The sequence below is a fragment of the Phyllostomus hastatus genome, unplaced genomic scaffold, assembly GCF_019186645.2.
Source record: "Phyllostomus hastatus isolate PE091 unplaced genomic scaffold, TTU_PhHast_1.1 phas_contig_209, whole genome shotgun sequence".
NCBI classification, from domain to species: Eukaryota; Metazoa; Chordata; class Mammalia; order Chiroptera; family Phyllostomidae; genus Phyllostomus; species Phyllostomus hastatus.
The window spans coordinates 9,875,155-9,894,447 of NW_025333735.1; the positions used below are offsets into that span (position 1 = coordinate 9,875,155).

General features: G+C 35.3%; 1 protein-coding gene across 4 annotated transcripts in view; it reads left to right on the top strand.

Annotated features, from left to right (window-relative positions):
• Positions 1-19,293, top strand: part of ZZZ3 (zinc finger ZZ-type containing 3) — a 96,721-nt gene that overhangs the window by 38,456 nt on the left and 38,972 nt on the right. For 3 of the 4 annotated variants that reach the window (XM_045835568.1, XM_045835569.1, XM_045835567.1), the window contains one exon: positions 2,481-4,033. The exons of the other annotated variant lie outside the window; for it this stretch is intronic. In XM_045835568.1, coding sequence (XP_045691524.1) covers positions 2,532-4,033 — 1,502 coding nt within the window. In that variant the 5' untranslated portion in view covers positions 2,481-2,531. The remainder of the gene's footprint in view (positions 1-2,480; positions 4,034-19,293) is intronic. 4 annotated transcript variants of the gene reach the window in all.

Sequence of the window (19,293 nt, forward strand, 5' to 3'; positions counted from 1 at the left end):
ATGATATATATATATATATATATACACACACACTATATATATATACATATATATATACTATATATATATACATATATACATATATATACTATATATATACATATATAATGATATATATATATACATATATAATGATATATATACATATATAACTATATATATATATATAGTACTTCTGGGTACTAATAATAATAGGCTTATTTCATTAATAATGACAAAGCAGGGATTTTGCTTTCATTTGGATTAGCAAGAATAGAAAGGATAAGAATGCTAGTTACTGGAATAATTTTGAGGTTTATATACCCTTAATTGGCATCACACTTTAAAAAGTAAAGATTACTAGATTGTTTTTACGTGATTGTAAAACATTTTTCCAATATTACTGTATTTTGCCATGTATAATGCACACCCATATTTTTGGTCCAAACTTTCAAGAAAAAAGTCTTTCATTATAATTTTTTATTTCCATTTTTTATATTATATAGAAACAAAACTGATTTTCATACTCCAGGGTATTATTTTACATATGGATATCGTTACTGCTTTCTACAGTTACACTTTTAATACATAAGCATAAATAAATTAAAAACATTTATGTAGATATGGAATTAGTACTACCCATGTATAATGTGCATCCTTATTTTTCCCTCAAAAATCTGGGCAAAAAAGTGTACATTATATATGGCAAAGTATGGTATATTTGAGCCAGAAATTATGAATATAATCAAATTTGCATCAAAGATATTTGCGTTCAGTTTTATAAGTCTTTTCTTTGTATATTTCCATAGGTATTTAATATTTAAAAATCAGTTACCTTCAAGTTTGACAGCTCCAGATTTGGGTACATGAAACAAATTTATGTTAATATTTTTTAGTTTGTGCTCTTCTGAAACATTCAAAGTCTAACTTTTTGTAATTAAAAGTAGATATTTATGGGTCATTCAGTGTTTATTATCTGTGAATAAAAATAATAGATTGTAATCTTCACATGATCTTAACAAAAGAGAATTATGTGTCAGATTCCTCTGGTAAATCCCAAAATAGTAAATGTTTACTGTGAGGAATTTATTTCTAAGTTTTAATATTTCTTTTTCTCTGTGTCATAACATGTTGTTGTGTCTTCTGTGGTTCTTCATAACCTTTCCACTATTAGAGACTTCTAGCTGAGGCAAAGGATAGATTGTATTTGATTTGTGGGGACAGGGGTAGAATGGCATTTGGAGGGTTATGAGAGGGAATCTGTTGTAACGATGGCAGAAAGGAAGGGGGGTACTGTGAAACTCTGTACTATAGTCTTTATTGGTTTCTTCCTCTGTCATGCACCCCATTTGAAGTTAGACGGTGAAGTGGCGAAGTATCTTGTGAAAGTTAAACAGAACAGCAGAAGAATGGAGACTTGAAATATTAACAGCTCCTTTATTCTGCTTTGATGAGAGAGCCTTTGGAAAATAACCACTAAACCCCTCGGTTTATCCAAATGGATCAGTGGGAGCATTTTTCCAGTTTTTCTCTCATATTTGTCTTATAAACACCAAACATTCACAGCAGAAAATGCTCATCTCCCCAACATGCCTTTTAACTGGCATACACACATATATAGGAGTTCTGAGAAGGAAAGGATGGGGTTATATGTATACTCCTGATTTCTTAAATGTAATATTTGCTTCAGGGGCTTCTTTCCTTTTTTCTTCTATTCTCTTCAGAATATACTTTGTTTCACTTGCCAATTTATGGCTCTACTTCTAGGGACTAGGGAGGCTTGGCTTTACTCTGTTTGGCCCTTAGCCACTGCAAGCTAAGATTGTGATTTCTACCAGTCTGCTTAATTACAAAAAATTCTACTGCAACCAACATTTTTTGGATGCCACATAGTTTATTAAGAGAGGATTTGACCTGAAACTCCCTGTACTAAGAGTGAATTAAAAAGAACAGCTCCTGCCTTTTTACATCGCAGGAATATTTTGAGAAAAAATGAGAAATGATTGGGATAGATTTTGTGATGGCTGCTGTATAAGTTCAAGATTATTATTTTAATAACCCAGATGAAATTCTGTCTTTGAGAGATCTTTTTTGGGCCCTTTGTGCCTATGTGAAAGGCAGAGGCACAGTGAAGCAAGTTAAGAGCTTGGTCTCTAGAGCCCTGCCCTGCCACTTTGCTGTGTGGCTTTGGACAGATAACTGAAAATGTGTGTGGTTCAGTCCTCTTACTTGTAATGTAGGGATAATAGTACCTATTCTAGTTGTTGTGGACTTCAGTGAGTTATTGTGTACAAAATATATAAAATGATTTTTGGAACTTAAGTGCCATATAATGAATGGTTATCTATTAATAGCATTTTTGAAATGTTAATACAATACATTATATCAAATAATTTATTAATATTGGCTATACTTGGATTAAAAAGTTTTAGCTTTATACTTTTGTTTTAGGTATATTAACTATTACCTTTTTTCTCATTATTTTGTTTACATTTTTGAAGGTTTCCCAATGAGTGGATCATGATGACCGTATAGTAGGGACTTGCCATAGTATGGCTGCTTCCCGATCTACTCGTGTTACAAGATCAACAGTGGGGTTAAACGGCTTGGATGAATCTTTTTGTGGTAGAACTTTAAGGAATCGTAGCATTGCTCACCCTGAAGAAATATCTTCTCATTCTCAAGTACGATCAAGATCACCAAAGAAGAGACCAGAGCCTGTGCAAATTCAGAAGGGAAATAATAGTGGGAGAACTACTGATTTAAAACAGCAAAGTACTCGAGAATCATGGGTAAGCCCTAGGAAAAGAGGACTTTCTTCAGAAAAAGATAATGGAGAAAGGCAGGCTATAGAAAATTGTGAGAAAAGGCAAACAGAACCTGTTTCACCAGTTTTAAAAAGAATTAAGCGTTGTCTTAGATCTGAAGCACCAAACAGTTCAGAAGAAGATTCACCTATAAAATCAGACAAGGAGTCAGTAGAACAGAGGAATACAGTAGTGGACAATGATGCAGATTTTCAAGGGACTAAACGAGCTTGTCGATGTCTTATACTGGATGATTGTGAGAAAAGGGAAATTAAAAAGGTGAATGTCAGTGAGGAAGGGCCACTTAATCCTGCAGTAGTTGAAGAAATCACAGGCTATTTGGCTGTCAATGGTGTTGATGACAGTGATTCAGCTGGTATAAACTGTGATGACTGTCAGCCTGATGGGAACACTAAACAGAACAGCACTGGTTCCTGTGTGTTCCAGGAAAAATCAGTAGCTGAAAATGGGGATTCCGACACCCACACTTCAATGTTCCTTGATAGTAGGAAGGAGGACAGTTATGTAGACCATAACGTGCCTTGCACGAATTCAGAAGTGCAGGTCAAGTTGGAGGACCACAAAATAGTAACTGCCTGCCTGCCTGTGGAACATGTTAATCAGCTGACAACCGAGCCAGCTACAGGCCCCTTTCCTGAAACTCAGTCATCTTTAAGGGATTCTGAGGAGGAAGTAGATGTGGTGGGAGATAGCAGTGCCTCAAAAGAGCAGTGTAATGAAAACACCAGTAACGCCCTGGACACAAGACTTGAGAGTATGCCAGTTTCTGGAGAGCTGGAACCATCTTCTGTTCTAGACTGTGTTTCAGCTCAAACGATGTCTTTATCAGAACCTCAAGAACATCGATATACTCTGAGAACTTCACCACGAAGGGCAGCCCCTACCAGAAATAGTCCCACTAAAAACAGTTCTCCTTGCAGAGAAAATGGACAGTTTGAGGAGAATAATCGTAGTCCTAATGAAACAAATGCAACTGTTAGTGATAATATAAGTAAGTCTCCCACACATCCTGGTGAAATTTCTCAGAATGAAAAAGGGATATGTTGTGACTCCGAAAATTATGGGAGTGAAGGACAAATTAAGCCACCCTCAGAGGCAAGACTCAATATTGGAAATTTGCCATCTGCCAAAGAGAGTGCCAATCTGCACATTACAGAAGAGGAAGATGATGATCCTGATGTTTATTACTTTGAATCAGATCATGTGGCACTGAAACACAACAAAGAGTATGTGTAAATATGGTAACCATGAATTCTGCTTTGTTTATTATTCCCTAAATTTTCACTATTCATAAATGTCTATTCACAACATTTAATGCTTTAGCTAAAGTTTTAGTTCTAACATAATTTTCTCAACTCATTTAAAAAAAACTTCAAAAAAAATTTAAAACTCAACTTTTACTTTCTCAACAGCAATATGATTTTCTAGTTTTGGTATTTCAGCATGCCTCAGTTAGAAGAGACATGTGGAAACTTGATTATTGGTGTTTATGTTCTTAAATGTTTTATACCATTTCATTTAATTTATAAAATGGGAACATCTTTAGTTATCACAATATACTTTGATTTATAGTGTCTGTGCCTTCTGGGTAGTATAGAACAAATAATGAGTGCCTAGATATCCCAATAAGGGAAATCTGGGGGGTTCCAAATCTACTTTTATCTTAGTTATATATATCTAATTTCCAGTTATAACCTTTGATTTTAAAAAATGTGCTTTATGCATCATTTTTTACTTTTGTGACTTAGAAAAGTAGATATGACTCTCAATACTATGACAACAAGTTGTATGTTGTAATTAGCATATTAGCAAGGGTCTGTCTGCTCTGTAGTTCACATAAAGTATTTGAGACAGGTGTTCCCTAATTCTGAATTTTAAGGGGAGACTATATCTTAAAATAGTATCAGTTCTTAAACTTTGTGATGAAGGCACTTTTTCTTTAATCCTCACCCAAGGACATTTTTTTTATTGCTTTGAGTGAGAGAGGGAGAGAGAAAGAGAGAGAAACATCAATTGGTTGTTTACTGCATGAACACAAACTGGGGATTGAACCTACAACCTAGGTATGTGCTCTCACCTAGATTGGAACCCACAGCCTTTGCATGTATGGGACGATGCTCCAACCAACTGAGCCACCCAGCCAGGGCACTTTTTAAAATAAAGAATTCAGAGTCCAAATTTATCGTAGTTTTGCTTAGATTTTCTTTACAAAATCTAAGCAAAACTACGTTCTTTTTATTGGTACAAAACTCTGTTCTTTTTATTGGTTCTTTTATTGGTTCTATCTCTAATCCTGAACAGAACTTGAACAGTTTGTCATAAGTCAGCAACAGTAAAAGACAGACATATATGTTAATCATCTTTACTTTTACAGAGCAGGCTTTTGAATTAATACAACAATTAGATTATATAAGCTATGTAAAAATCCTGATTTGAGGAAACTTTCTGTTGTGACAATTGTCAGAACATGGTATGTATCAGAATAAAGTATCAAACGTGGTTGTGAACATAAATTTTTTTGCCATGCATTACAGATAATTCACATTTCTGTATGATAATACGGTGGCCTTCTAGCATAGGCCTCTTCTGAAAATTTTCTTTCTTTTTATAAATAACATTTTAATACTAAGTTTAATAGAGATGTCATTTTATCTGAGCATTTCATTCATTATTTTATGGAACTGTTCAACATTTCATGTATTTGGAATGTTTGATGTCCAATTTTAGATAGTAAAACAACTCATAATTTAAGTTTTTTTAATTTGAGATAAGCTGAGTTTTTACCATTGGTATTATGTAACCATTTTTAAAAGTAGAGTTGCTTATCTACAGGTGCAAGGAAGCAGAGCATTTGTCTTGGGGAAATACCAAAAACTCAAGAAATGTGTGATTTTACAAAATGATACTCTGTTAATTCTGTTCTTTTTATTGGTTCTTTGGCAAAAGAGATGCTCTCTTAAGGCTTAGCTGGTTATTGATGAAAAATATTTTCCTATGAATTCACTGATGTTCTTTTTGGTAATAGCTCCCCTCATAATGATTCTGAAGGATGATGTTCCTATAAAACAGTTGTTAAAGAATGATGTTACATATTCCTAAGCCTTGAGGAGGAGAACAATACCATTTCATGGGTTCATCAGAATATACAAAGTCCTTTGAATTTGGATAGTAGTTACTTTGTTAGGACAGTGTTCTCAAATTAATGCCTCATTGGGTGACTTTGGGCAAAAGGCAGGCAGTCCTTGCTTTTTTTCTTCATTCCAAATCATTTGATAATAGTGCCTTTTGACACTTCACTTTTAACTCACCAAGGAAACAAATTAGGAAAACTGAGATGGAGAGGGAGCCTCTTCTTGCATAAACATTTTGGTTAAAGATAATTTAAGGAAAATTGGGAGAGAGTGTTTGATGATGTCATGTAATCTGATTCAGTAAAGTCCCTATTTCTATGCTTTTTTTCTAGAGCCAAGAAATGGTTGGATATAATGTTGGCTCTTTTAAACCCAAATTGTCATTGTTAAAAATAGCTTCATGATACCTATCTATTTTCAAATCTTAAATACATTTCTGGAAGTTAAAAATTGTTGTTAAAAGGCATTTTAAGGTAAAGGAGGAAAAATACACTTGGGGTAGATGGATTACTGTTCTTCTGCACACAGAGATGTACATACGCCTCGTCAAATATTTCTTTTTCTTCTTTATTCTCTTAGTGGAAAATTTCTCCAAATAATTGCATTTTTGAAACTAGGAAATGGGCATTGCCATGCCTATATATGAGTGTCTCTACTATTAGTGAATGCTTACTTACTGGTAGCCAGTTTTAAAAGTATGTTTTTAATAGAAAACAACGAGCTTGGCATAGTTGTTTGGAGCCAGGAGAACATTGCTCTTTATTTCAGGTGCAACACTCCTCTAAATTAACATTGATTATTTAATTAGCAATCTGCTATCCTAACATTCAGCCTAAAATTTATCCAACTTGTTCGCAAGGATATCAAATATAGGGTTATCTAATCACTTGTAAATGTTTGAAAGATACTCTGTGTAGAGTCTTATCCTTAGACCTGATTTATGGTAATTAGGGTTAATTGGGCTAATTAACTATTTAATTAGGCCATAGGCCAGGGAAATGAATCTGCACTTATTCCGGACCTCATACCGTGTTTGCTCTCTTCTCCAGGACATAAGTCTACAGTGTGCTTTTATATGTTTATTTTTGTAAATGGAAAACTCCACTATGAGCAAAGGACTAATGAGAATCTTTCTCTGGCAAGATTCCAGCTGTGGATTGTTTTACCAGATGTACCTTCTCATAAATTAAGGGATGGGGAATGTACTTCATCTCAAATGCTTCGATCTCAAGGTTGATGAAATCTGTTACAGTGGTAGATAATGCCCTTCTGGGTCTAAGTAGCCAGATTGACTGAGATCATGTACTTAAGTGTGCATTGCCCATGCCATTAGGGAATTGACATTTTGCTAAGTTTTGATTCAGAAGAACTGAAACTGATCTCTGAGTTTTAAAGTTCTGGCTCTAGGGCGAGCAGGTGTGGAAGAGTTTATCTCCTGGGTTTTTACATTCAGAGCTTCCAATTCACAAGGCAGTCACTGGAAAATAAATTTTCTAGATGAAAATGTGATTTTGTCTTTTGCCTCTGAATTCTCATTGCACAATAATAGTTTTAAAAATAAATATCTGAAGAGCCTTGGAATGCTTTATTTAATGATGTTGTAGCCTTTCATGAACATATAGAGGGTGAAAAGTCAGCTTTAGGGTTTTTATATTCTTGAGGTCTTGTAAAAGATTAATTCATTGATAACACTGCTAATGTTTATACGAATTTTAAAAATTATAGAAAAGGAAAGTATAAGATGGTTAGTGCTCATCTGAGAGTATTGCTCATAGAGTCTTCAAGTAAAAATCTTATTTTCAAGCCATTTTAAACAATATTTACAAGAACTATATTTTCAAATTTGGTCCTCTGAAAATGTTAATGTACGAAATAATTACATCCTTCTTGTGAACCATGCTTAAGCCAAACCATTTGATATCTTCATCAGTTTCAGAACCCTATAGAGAAAGTCCTCATAATTTTTTAGATGCAGTTCTTGTGAGACTGCTTTTAATGTTTGTCAAAGTAGATTCTTTCAAGGGGGCAGAGGACTCCAGGACTAGGGACAGGTTTTGCTTAGAAAGCGCTAAAGGAGTCATCTTGGATAAAATAATTTTACATTTGTACTGTACTTTATAATTTACAAAACAGTTTCATATTTGATATAACAACTTGGAAGTAGACAACACAGGTGGCATTGTATAGTTCCCATTTCCTAACTCACGATTAAGGTTTTAGGTTATTAAAGAATTGTGATAAATTGTTGGTAGAAATGGGATTAGAGCTTCTACTTCTAATTCATGGTCTGAACTACATGTGGTTAACTCATCCAATAAGGATTTATTCTATGGACTTTGGGCTTCTAGGCTGAATTCTTTCATGGAGCAGATCTTGGGTACTCAGGTTTCAAAATTCTTCAGCCCTGGTTTAAACTCTGTAATGTTATGATTACCTTGTTTTGTCTGTCAGAGAAGCAGGATTATGGGTAAGTAACCTGTGCTATTTATTAAATGAAATACTGTCATGATCATAGTAAAGAACATTTTATTGGTATATCTGTGAGGAATAATTCACATGTACAAATTGGGTAATTAAAGCTACAGCTATAGGTAAACTTTAAATAGAAGATTTGGATGATTTCCAAAAAATACTTTGGGGGAGGAGTTTAAATGTATTTAGGTATATTAAAGTCAGAGGTTACTAGGGAAAACTTACACTTGGTATACTTTTTCAACTCTTGGAAAAAGGGTGTGGAATATAATAGCCAGATTGGCCCCAGGAGTTTGGCACAAAGATTAGCAACAGAAAGGAGATAACTGTCCTAAGTATAAAATTTTTGGTAGTAAGTGTAGTAAGTCCATTGAATTATTGAAGCTATTCAATGAATTTTCTTGTTTTTACCTTTGAATACCAACATTTTAAATTTCAGCTGATGTCAGTGTTTTGTAAAAGTGATTTTCTGCTGTAATCCAAGTATATTTGTACTTAAGTATAATTAAACCTTTTCTTGATTTAGGGTCATCTTTGGTGACACAAGTTATGTAGTGATACTTTTCTTGCATCACTGTTAGAATGGGTCTGTTTTTGGCTGTGTTAAATGATTTGGGCTTCTCTGCTTTTATAGTTGTTATAATTTGGCTTTTCTATGTTCTTTTCCAAGTTCTATGGCTTCTTATAATTCTTTTCTTCATTTTTGTTGGCTTTCATTAGTCAGTTGTGTTATCATGGCACCTTCCTCTAGTAATTTATCCTTCCTTCCCAATTGACTACTTTTAGTTCTCTTTAAACTTAGAAATCAAAATAACTAAGTTTGTCAGAATTATGTCTCATGAGCCTTGAGTGATACACTGAGGAATTTGTCTTTCAATGCATAGGTAAGAATTAGTGCGTGGGATATTTTGTGTGTTTGTTCAGTCAGTGAAAGGAAAACTTACGGGGCCTTATTTAACTTTCTTAGGTCACAGGCTGATGTGACTGCACATCTTCTTGGGCATTAGCCAGCACAGGGTTGCATGGGCATAGCACTTCTGGCAGATCATCTTGTCATAGTTGTACTACTGGGCAAACTGGCAGAGGGAGGACTCAATGATGCCACCTTGCAGAGGAAGCACCAAGTACAGGGTATACTCTTTCCGAATGTTTTAGTTTGAGAGAGTGCAGCCATCCTCCAGCTGTTTGCTTGCAAAAACCAAGATGCTGCTGGTTAGTCAGGATGCCCTCCTTGTCCTGACTTTTAGCTTTTACGTTCTCAATAGTGTCACAGGTCTTAACCTGAAGTCAGAGTCTTGACAAAGATCTGCATCTCTGTGTCTGCTGGGGAGGTTGCTCTGCTGCCTCCCCTCCTTGAGAAGAAAAAGTTGGAATGTTTGTTTCAATTGTGTGTTTTTTTATTTCCTTGCTTTAGGGTTTAGGCGCTCTGCCTTATGTAACTTACCAGATACCTAAATTCTGAATGGAAAAATAATAGTTTTTTCTTTATATATGATAGTAAATACTCATTAGCATTAAAACCCATCTAAAACAGTTACTATTTATTTGAGACTTAATGGAAGTTTTAGTTTCAGGAACTTTATTTCAGTGATTATGTCATCAGATATTGTATAGTAATTAATAGGGAGGTCTGTCTTGTGATTTTTATACCTTTCCTCCCCCCTCCTGTAGGGTCTGTTTACCCATTTTATTTACATTATTATGGGAAACTGCTTCTACTTGTCTCTTCAATCAATGAATGTAACATAAGGAAATTTGTAAGGTGGGCTCTATCAGGCAGGATTCTCTATAGTACTGATAAAATTTTCACATGTCTTTTAACATTTATATAGTGAACATTGTAAATACGCTGTTGAGGGTCTGGATTTTGTCTCTTTCTTTAAAAAGTGCCGAAATTTGCCCTGGCTGGTGTGGCTCAGTGAATTGAGTGCTGGCCTTTGAGCCAAAGGGTCGCCAGATCAATTCCTACTCAGGGCACATGCCTGGGTTGTGGGCCAGGTCCCCAGCAGGGGTGAACAAGAGGGAAACACACATTGATATTTCTCTCCCTCTCTTTTTCCCCTTTCCATCTGTCTAAAAATAAATAAGTAAAATCTTTTATAAAATAAAAATAAGAAGTACTGAAATTTGTTCTGACAGGCAGTTAATTTGTTTGATAATGAGCTTGATCCTTTGAAGGCTTTTGCTTTTATCTGTGTTATGGGGAAGTCCAAATGGCCCGTATTCTGGCTTTAATTTACATCTGTATCATGGCCTTTCTGGTGTCTCATTTAAAAATGTTTTTACTCTGTTCCATGTATAGCTTCTTAATAGTTGTTCTTGGCGTGGTTTTTCACTTGCAGTATTATTTTCAGCCAAAGGCTCAAGGGGACCTCTATGCAGATTTCTGTGCTTTCTGTTTCTCTTTGCTTCTTTCTCTTTGGTGCTCTGTCCTTCAAAATCCAACTACTTCATCTTCCCCCAACTGTCTGTCTGTTTATCAAGACCTGTTCCACTGTACTGACAGTACATCCCTGTAGAAAGTGTGATCATAAGGCTTATCTGATTTGTTTGTCCTGTTTCATAGATCACAGTCTTGCAGTGCTTGTTGTCCAGTGTCTTAATAATAATCATTACTGTATTTTCTCCACTTTTCTGGTTGTATGTGACAGGAAGGTATTCGGGGTTAGTTATTCTGTTGTGAATAGAATTGAAAGTCTCTGATTTGATTTTCATATGTGTTAAGTGTATTTTCTTTATGATTCTCATCTTCACTCTGCTGGTTGACAGTATGGAAATTATTTTGTCCTTGTTAATTTTTTTAAACTGATTTTTATTTTTCAGTTAGAGTTGATTTACATTATTATATTAGTTTCAGATATACAAATCAGAGATTCAACATTTATATACTTTACAAAATGATTACTCTGATAAATCTGATACCTATTTGATATCATACATATTTATTATAATATTACTCATTATATTCCCAGTGCTGTACTTTACATCCTCACAACTATTCCGTAACTACCAATTTGTACTTTTAAATCTGTTTACCTTTTTCAGCCGTCTGCCTAACCCTCCTCCCATCTGGCAACTATCAAAATGTTCTTTATATCTAGGAGTCTGTCTGTTCTGCTTATTCATTTGTCTTTTAGATTCTGCATATAAATGAAATTATATGGCATTTGTCTTTCAATGTCTGACTTTATTTCACTCAGCACAGTGCCCTATATGTCTACCTGTATTGTTGCAGATAGCAAGGTTTCATTTTTTATGGCTGAGTCATATTCCATTGTACATATGCACCACTTCTTTATCCATTCCTCTACTGATGGACACTTAGGTTGCTTCCATATCTTTGTTTTTGTAAATAGTGCTGCAGTGAACATATGGATATATGTGTCTTTTCTATTTACAGTTTTTGGGTATCTCCAGGTAAATATCCAGAAGTAGACTAGCTTTGTTCTTCTTTGTCTCTATCATAGCCTTTGCTCTAAAGTCTGTTTTGTCTGATATAAGCATTGCTTCCCCAGCTTTGTATGTTTGTTTCCATTTTCATTCCTTTACTTTCAGTCAGTGTATGTCTTTCCATCTAAAGTGAGCATCTTGTAGACATATTTAAGGGTCTTGTTTTGTTATCCATTCAGTTAACCATATGTCTTTTCATTGGATCATTTAATCCATTTCCATTTAAGGTAATTATTGATATATATGTATTTATTGCCATTTTATTGTTCAGGTTTTTATCTTTTTTTTCCTTGAAAAAAGACCCTTTAATGTTTCCTGTAATACTGGTTTAATGGTAATCAAATTCTTTTAGCTTTTTCTTGTCTGGTAAGCTCTTTATCTGTGCTTCAGTTGTGAATGATAGCTTTGCTGGGTAGAGTGACATGGTTCTGTGTCCTTGCCTTTCATTCCTATTTCTTGCTAATCCCTTCTGGCCTGCAAAGTTTCTGTTGAGAAATCAGCTTAAAGTCTTATGGAAGGTAACTAACTGCTTTTCTCTTGCTGTTTTTAAGATTATCTCTTTGTCTTTAACTTTTTACATTTTAATTGTGATGTGTCTTGGTGGGCCTCTTTGAGTTCATCTTGTTTTGGGGTCAGTGCACTTAATGGACTTATATGTCCGTTTCCTTCACCAGGTTAGGGAAGTTTACCATCATTGTTTTTTTTAATAGTTTTCAATTTCTTGCTCTCTTTCCTCTCTTTCCAGCATCCCCATGATGCAAATGTTGGTGCACTTAAAGTTGTCCCAGAGACTCCTTACACTGTCCTATTTTTTTTTTATTTTTCTTTTTTCTTTTCTGATTTGGTATATTCTGCTTTTTTTATATATTCCAAATTGCTGATTTGATCCTCTGCTTTATCTACATTGCTGTTGATTTCCTATAATGTATTCTTGATTTTAGTTACTGCATTCTTAATTTCTGACTCTTTTTTAGTGGTTTCAATATCCTTTTTTATGTTGTTGAAGTTCTAAGTTTATCTACTCTTCCCCTAAGTTCATTGAGCATCCTTATAACCTGTGTTTTGAATTCTACGTTTAGTATAGATTGCTTATTTCATTTTGTTTAGTACTTTTCTGAAGTTTTATTCTGTTTTTTTTTTTTTTTTTTCATTTGGGATATGTTTCTTTGTGTCCTCATTGTGCCAGCCTACCTGTTTGTTTCTGTGTATTCAGTAGAGATGCTATGTCTCCTAGGCATGTTAAAGTGGCCTAATGTAGTAGGTGTCCTATAGGGTCCAGTGGCGCAGACTTCCCCTTCAGCAGAGCTTGGTGCTCCAGGTATGTCTCTCCCTTCTTCCCTATGTAGGCTGTGTATACCTTCCTGTTGTAGTTGAGGCTTGATTGCTGTTAGCACATCAGTGGGAGGGATTTACCCCAGGCAGATCTGCTGTGAAGACGGGTCATGACCACCAAGGAGGATGTGACATGGGCTGACTCAGTGGAGCAGGACTTGCTTCATTGGGGCTCTGGCACCCTCTAAGATTGCCCCTTGAGTGTTTTGCTTGTGTGATGGTTAGATTTTAATGTGATGTGGCCTGAGGCTGTCCACTGTATGTGCTGGCTTTGGGGCCTCCCAGGAGGTACAGTCCAAAGGTCAGTTGCTGCCTGTGCCCTGCATGGGTCCGTCTGGCATGAGCTACAAAGCAATCTTCAGATGACTGCTACTTGTGCTGGGTTTGACGATGTCTGGGAAAAGCTAAGCTGTAAACCAAGGTTGGCTGCCACTAGTGCCAGACCCAGGGCCACTAAGCAAGAGGTCCAGGACATTGTGAGGCCAGATGATGCTTATTTCAGAGATTTTAGGAAAGTCTGAAGCATGAGCCCAGACTGGCTGTTTGTATGGAAAAGCCACTGGAAACAGCTTGGGTGGACATGAAAGTTGGGTTGGGCAGTGTCTCAGGGAATCAGTCATTAGTGTAGAGATTCAGATACGGCACCCACTTGCTGGCTCTGTATGGGGAGGCCAGCAAAGGAACAATGGCCTCTGCTAGCACTTCTCTCTGGGCAAAAGCTGCCCATCTAGCCCTCACCCTGATGCCAGACAATTTAGTTCCTTCCTGTATGTGCTTGGCACCTTTTGAGTTGGTATCCCAGTGCTGGAACTCAGAATGAGTGAGTCAGTTGGTTAGTAAGTTTGTTCATGGGCTCTTTAAGAGGAACACCTGGGACTCCAGTAGTCCTCTGTCTTACCCAGGCATACAATCTTTGCTGGTTATCATAGCCAGAAGTTATGGGGACTTCCATTCCTGGCACTGGCACCCTGGTCTGGGTGGCCTGGTATATAGGGCTAGGACTAGTCAGACTTTAGGGGGGACCTTGGCAGCAGAGATATTCCTACTGATTTTTAATATTGTGTCTGTCCAGCCCATCTGTATCTCTGCCAGTCTTGACGTGGCTTCTTTATATTCTTACTTACAGGACTACTGTTCACATGGTTTCTGTATATCCGTAGTTAACACAACTTCAGGTAGATTTTAGACAGTTCTGAATAATGGTTATTTTGTGGTTTAGTTGTAATTTTGATGTGGTTAAAGGAGGATGTGAATACTCAAATTACCTACTCTGCTGTCTTGACTAGAAGCCCTGGAAATTATTTTTTATTGACATTCTTGTGACAATGAGGGTTAGTTTTTACTTATATCTTAAAAATTAGCTTAAGTAGCTTTTTGTTTAAGGAGCCAAAGTCAGAAAAATTGGAATAATACCAACTTCAATTTAAAAATGAAGGTAAAGTGACTTGACATTGTTTTAGTTGTGTTGATCAGCTATTTGGTTGGAGCAGAAGTAAAAGTTCAGTCACTGGTTCAGATGCAATTTATGGGATGGGTAAAAGAGAAAATGGCACAGAAGAAGATATAAAACAGTGTTTACTGAATTTGAAATGTTCACCATAAGAGATTAAAGAGTAATGTATCTGGGTTTTACTTAGCTGTTTTCTTTGACTCTTCGGGGCTTTTTTGCTGGACCAAATTTGCTGTATTGTATTTTCCAGAAAGCCATGGTAAATTTTCTATTCTTTTCTTTTCCTTTTCTTTTTAAATCATTTTAATCCAGTTTCTTGCAGACTTTTTAAGTAAAAGTAAATGTAGAATATTTTTCAGAAACTTATTTTTCCTGGTAGTATAATCTTTTACCATTGTATTAGGTTACAGAACTGTGTTTTGTTTTGTTTTTTTTTTACCTTTTTTGGCTACTTTTTACTTGTCCTGCATTTTCCTTCCCTTTTATTTTTAAATGTATTTTTTGTCAAATTTTAGCTAACAATTCTGAGAGTATAAGAGCTTAAGATAGTTTTGTTATATTAAACTTTTAATTGGAGAGAAACGGCTATGTTAATAGTTTATTGCCTTTGAGGATAAGAAATGAGATTGAAAAAGATTACATCAAAACCTAAAGTATGTTCTTAATAAACATTTCAAAACGTATGTGAAGAGTTAAATGAAATGTGTAATATTTTGTCATAATTTTTTTAAAGTCAGTAATCATGTTTTTATTTTTTAAATGCTTTTTTGCACACAAATCTAGAATCTCAGCATTTAAAAATGTTTTATTTGTAAATGTTTTACAAAGGTTGGACTAGATTTGAAGAGTGCTTCAGCTCCTTTCCATTACCATTTTTAGCTGGCATTATGATTCTAGGGAAATACCTTAATTTTCATGGTTGTCACTTTTCTCATCTGTTAAGAAAAGTTGTTGTGACTTGATTTCTATAATTCTGTTTCAGTTCTCTTTCTCTGCCCTTCCCTTAACTTTTGGCACTGCTCAGTTACTGACTTTCCATGTATTTTGCATGCTCTATCTTGGGGTTCTCACTGCTCTAGCTTAAATTGCCCTCCATACATTGAAAAATGTCCAAATATATATCTCCAGTCAGATTACTCTTGAGCTTTAGACCGGTGATCAAGATATCCCCATTCACACACCCCATGGTAACTCAGTGGAACATGTCTAAAATTGAACTTCCTTCACACACATCCAATATCCAACACGATCTTTTTACTTAGTGTCTTTCACTTGTTCAGCTTAGAAAAGTGCAAGTTATTACTTTTTTACTACTTTCTACTCTCCCACCAGTGTTACTGGTTCAACTTTTATGTATTTATTCTCAGTGCAACTTAAAATTTTTTTTATTTATTTTTAGAGAGAGGGGAAGGAAAGGAGAAAGGGAGAGATACATCAATATGTGTTGTTGCCTCTTGCACGTCCCCTCTTGAGGACCTGGACCACAATCCAGTCATGTGCCCTGATTGGGAATAGAGCCAGCGACCCTTTGGTTCGCAGTCCGCACTCAATCTACTGAGCTACACCAGCCAGGGCAACTTTATTAAATTTAGGTCACTAACAGCTCTTTTCTGGATTGCCGGAAAAGCTTCCTTAATTGCTTTCTGTGGTGCTCATGTACTATTTCCCTATTAGACTCCTAATGGAGTAAATGTCCTTGGAATAAAATGTACCATGTAAAGTGAATTACTGCATGATGTTTAAATGTGCATTTTCTTTTACTGTTTGCCTTTCACTCTTTTTTTTTTTTAATCTTCACCTGAGAATAAGTTTCACTGATTTTAGAAAGAAAGGAAGGGAGAGAGAGAAAAACATCGATGTGAGAGAAAAATATTAATCATTTTCCTCCCATATGCACCGCAGCTGGGGATGGAACCTACAGCCTTTTAGTATATGTGATGACAACTCCAACCAACTAAACTACCTGGCCAGGGCTCACTCTAGATTCTAAACAGATTACTATACCTTTTTAGTTTCTTGATTATCATGTTGTTCTACTCCAGACTTTCACATGTGCCTAACTCCCTGTTCTCATCCTCCCTTGCCCCATTTCCCATAGTATTATTCTTCCTTCCTCTTTCTGCATAGGGAGAAGGCTATCTCAATTTAAACATCATGTTCTCGATAAATCTTTCCTGTCTTTCCAAGACTGATTAATTGATCCATATCTGCTCTATTATAGCAAATTATACTTGTCTGTAACCATGTACAGTAGACATCAAGGCCTTAGAGGGAACCATGTTTTTTTAGTTGGTTGATGTATCATTGGAGAAATGTAAAGCCTTGTCCTATGAAAATTTCAGAGAAAAATTTAGTATGCTTTTTGTAGTAGAAATTCTTCATACCATTAGTTTGACTTTTATAGTTATGAATTTAATGAGTTAGTGATGATTTCCTTTTTTTACTTTAAAAAAGTCGAGATTTTAGTTTTTTTAAAAGAAAAAATGAATAAACTGCATATTCATTCACATAGTTCAGTAAACTCAGGAACTGGGGAGAGGTAATAGTGGGGGGCATAGAAGGGTGAATTTCACAATCAGGGATAGTTGTCTGAATAGATGATTTGATGCTAAAATAATGTTTTTACATGGCCATATAAAATGTAAGTTTAGTTGTTAATACCAGACCTCAAAGACAGGAAGTTACTGTACTGTATTATAAATGTACAAGTTTAGTGTGATCAGTATGTTTTATGTGGTTTCAATTATATTTTTATAATCTAAACTTTTGCCTTAAGGCTTAAGAATGCATACAGAATGATAATTTTTGGGGGGTTGTCTTTATTGTGAAAAACTTGAAAAAAAAATGTGTGTCCCTATTTATTTGTGTGTCTGTCCTATTAAAGTTTTTCAATAGAAGGCATTACTCAACCTTTTCTGTATAAACTTACATTTTTAAGTAGATGCTAGAAATAATTTAAAAATTATAAAACATGTTCTATGCCTTTGAAATTATTGTCCAGTGATTGTGTATAAATAGCATAACAGATATGTACCTGCCTATATTTGAGGTATGTTGTGTGTTAGAGTATTAGTTTATAATTAGAAATTACTGTTTCTATTATATGAAACTTTTATGTATTTGCAATTCCAGAATTGAAGGTAAACTTTTTAGATATTACAGTGGATTGTTTTCTTAGAATGGGTAATCTAAAACTGGAGTAGAGAAAATATGTGGCTCTTGATCTGGCTGGTGGTCAGGAGTTTTTCTAGGTGATTGTAGAGCTTTTATAATAGCGACCACAATACAATTGCATTTAGCTTCCTGATTTAAGAGGGAATACTCAAGAATTCTGTGAATAAAAAAAAAAATTCTGTGAACAGATTTAGAAAAACAGGTACTAGGAAGAAGTTGAAAGGTCATCTCTTAAGGTTTATTACCACCAGAAATCTGGGGGGCAGAGGGGAAGTCTGTTGTTTGAAGGAAATGTGGATTTAAAAATTACTGACACATTCTTGCTTTTTAAAGATACATTCTTTTTTTCCCCTGGGAAAGCCTGTGTATGGTGCTTCAGAAGTTATTTAATTTCAATACAAACTGTTAAAATCCAGCTACTAGTAAAGAATCTCTTTATGTTACTTTAAAAACTTACAAGGGAAATAAAGTCGAGGTAGTCAGAGCTTGTTTTAGTAAGAGCTTTTTGGTTGCAGAAATCAGAAACTCAGTCAAAGTATGTCAGATCAAAAGTGTTTATTTTAAATAAATAGACAATGTTATGAATATCCAAGTTCAGGAAATAAAGTCTAACCAGTCTTCAGAAAACTATAACCTGTCACTATTTAATTGCATCTGCTTCTCTTTGTGCAGTCAAGGCTGTTTTTCTCTTTTTACTAATGGTTTTTGCATACTTTTCATTTTCCCTGATAAGTTCAGTTTGCAAATGGCAGTGACTTACCACTGTGCTTATCCTGCCCCAAATCTGTCAGACTTTTCTTCTCAGAACCTCTTCTTATTCTGTTATACTCACCTGGGTCAGGTTTCCATCCCTGGCAAAACTATAAATGGGGTTTGGAGGGAAGGGGAAGTAAAGTCTGTCTTGGCATATCCTTGCCACAAGGATGTCTTGCAGAAAAGAGGTGAGTGGGCTGTCAGAACATGCCCATTACAGACCAGTATGTGTTGGGTTAGATTGTGTCCTTGACCTGTTAGTTGTCTGTAAAATGGATAATGGGAACCCTTATATATTGTTGGTAGAAATGTAAAATAAAATGGTACACCCATTGTGGAAATCCATTTCTTGGTTCCTTGATAAGTTAAACATAAAATTACCATATGGTCCAGCAATTCTACTGAAAAGAATTAAAAACGGGTATTCAAATAAAAACTTGTATACACATGTTCATGGCAGCCCACTTCACAGTAGTCAAAAGGTGGGGACAATTCATTTGTCCACAAACTGATTAATGGTTAAACAAAATAAGTTGTTATCAGTACAATGGAGTAATCAGAATTACTTCTACATGTTACAACATGGATGAATCTTGAAAACATGCTAAGTGAAAGATGCCATACACAACAAGCTATATATTATGTGATTTTATTTATACGAAATATCCACAGTAAGCAAATTTATGGAGAGAGAAAGCAGATTAAAGGTTGCCAAGGGCTGCTG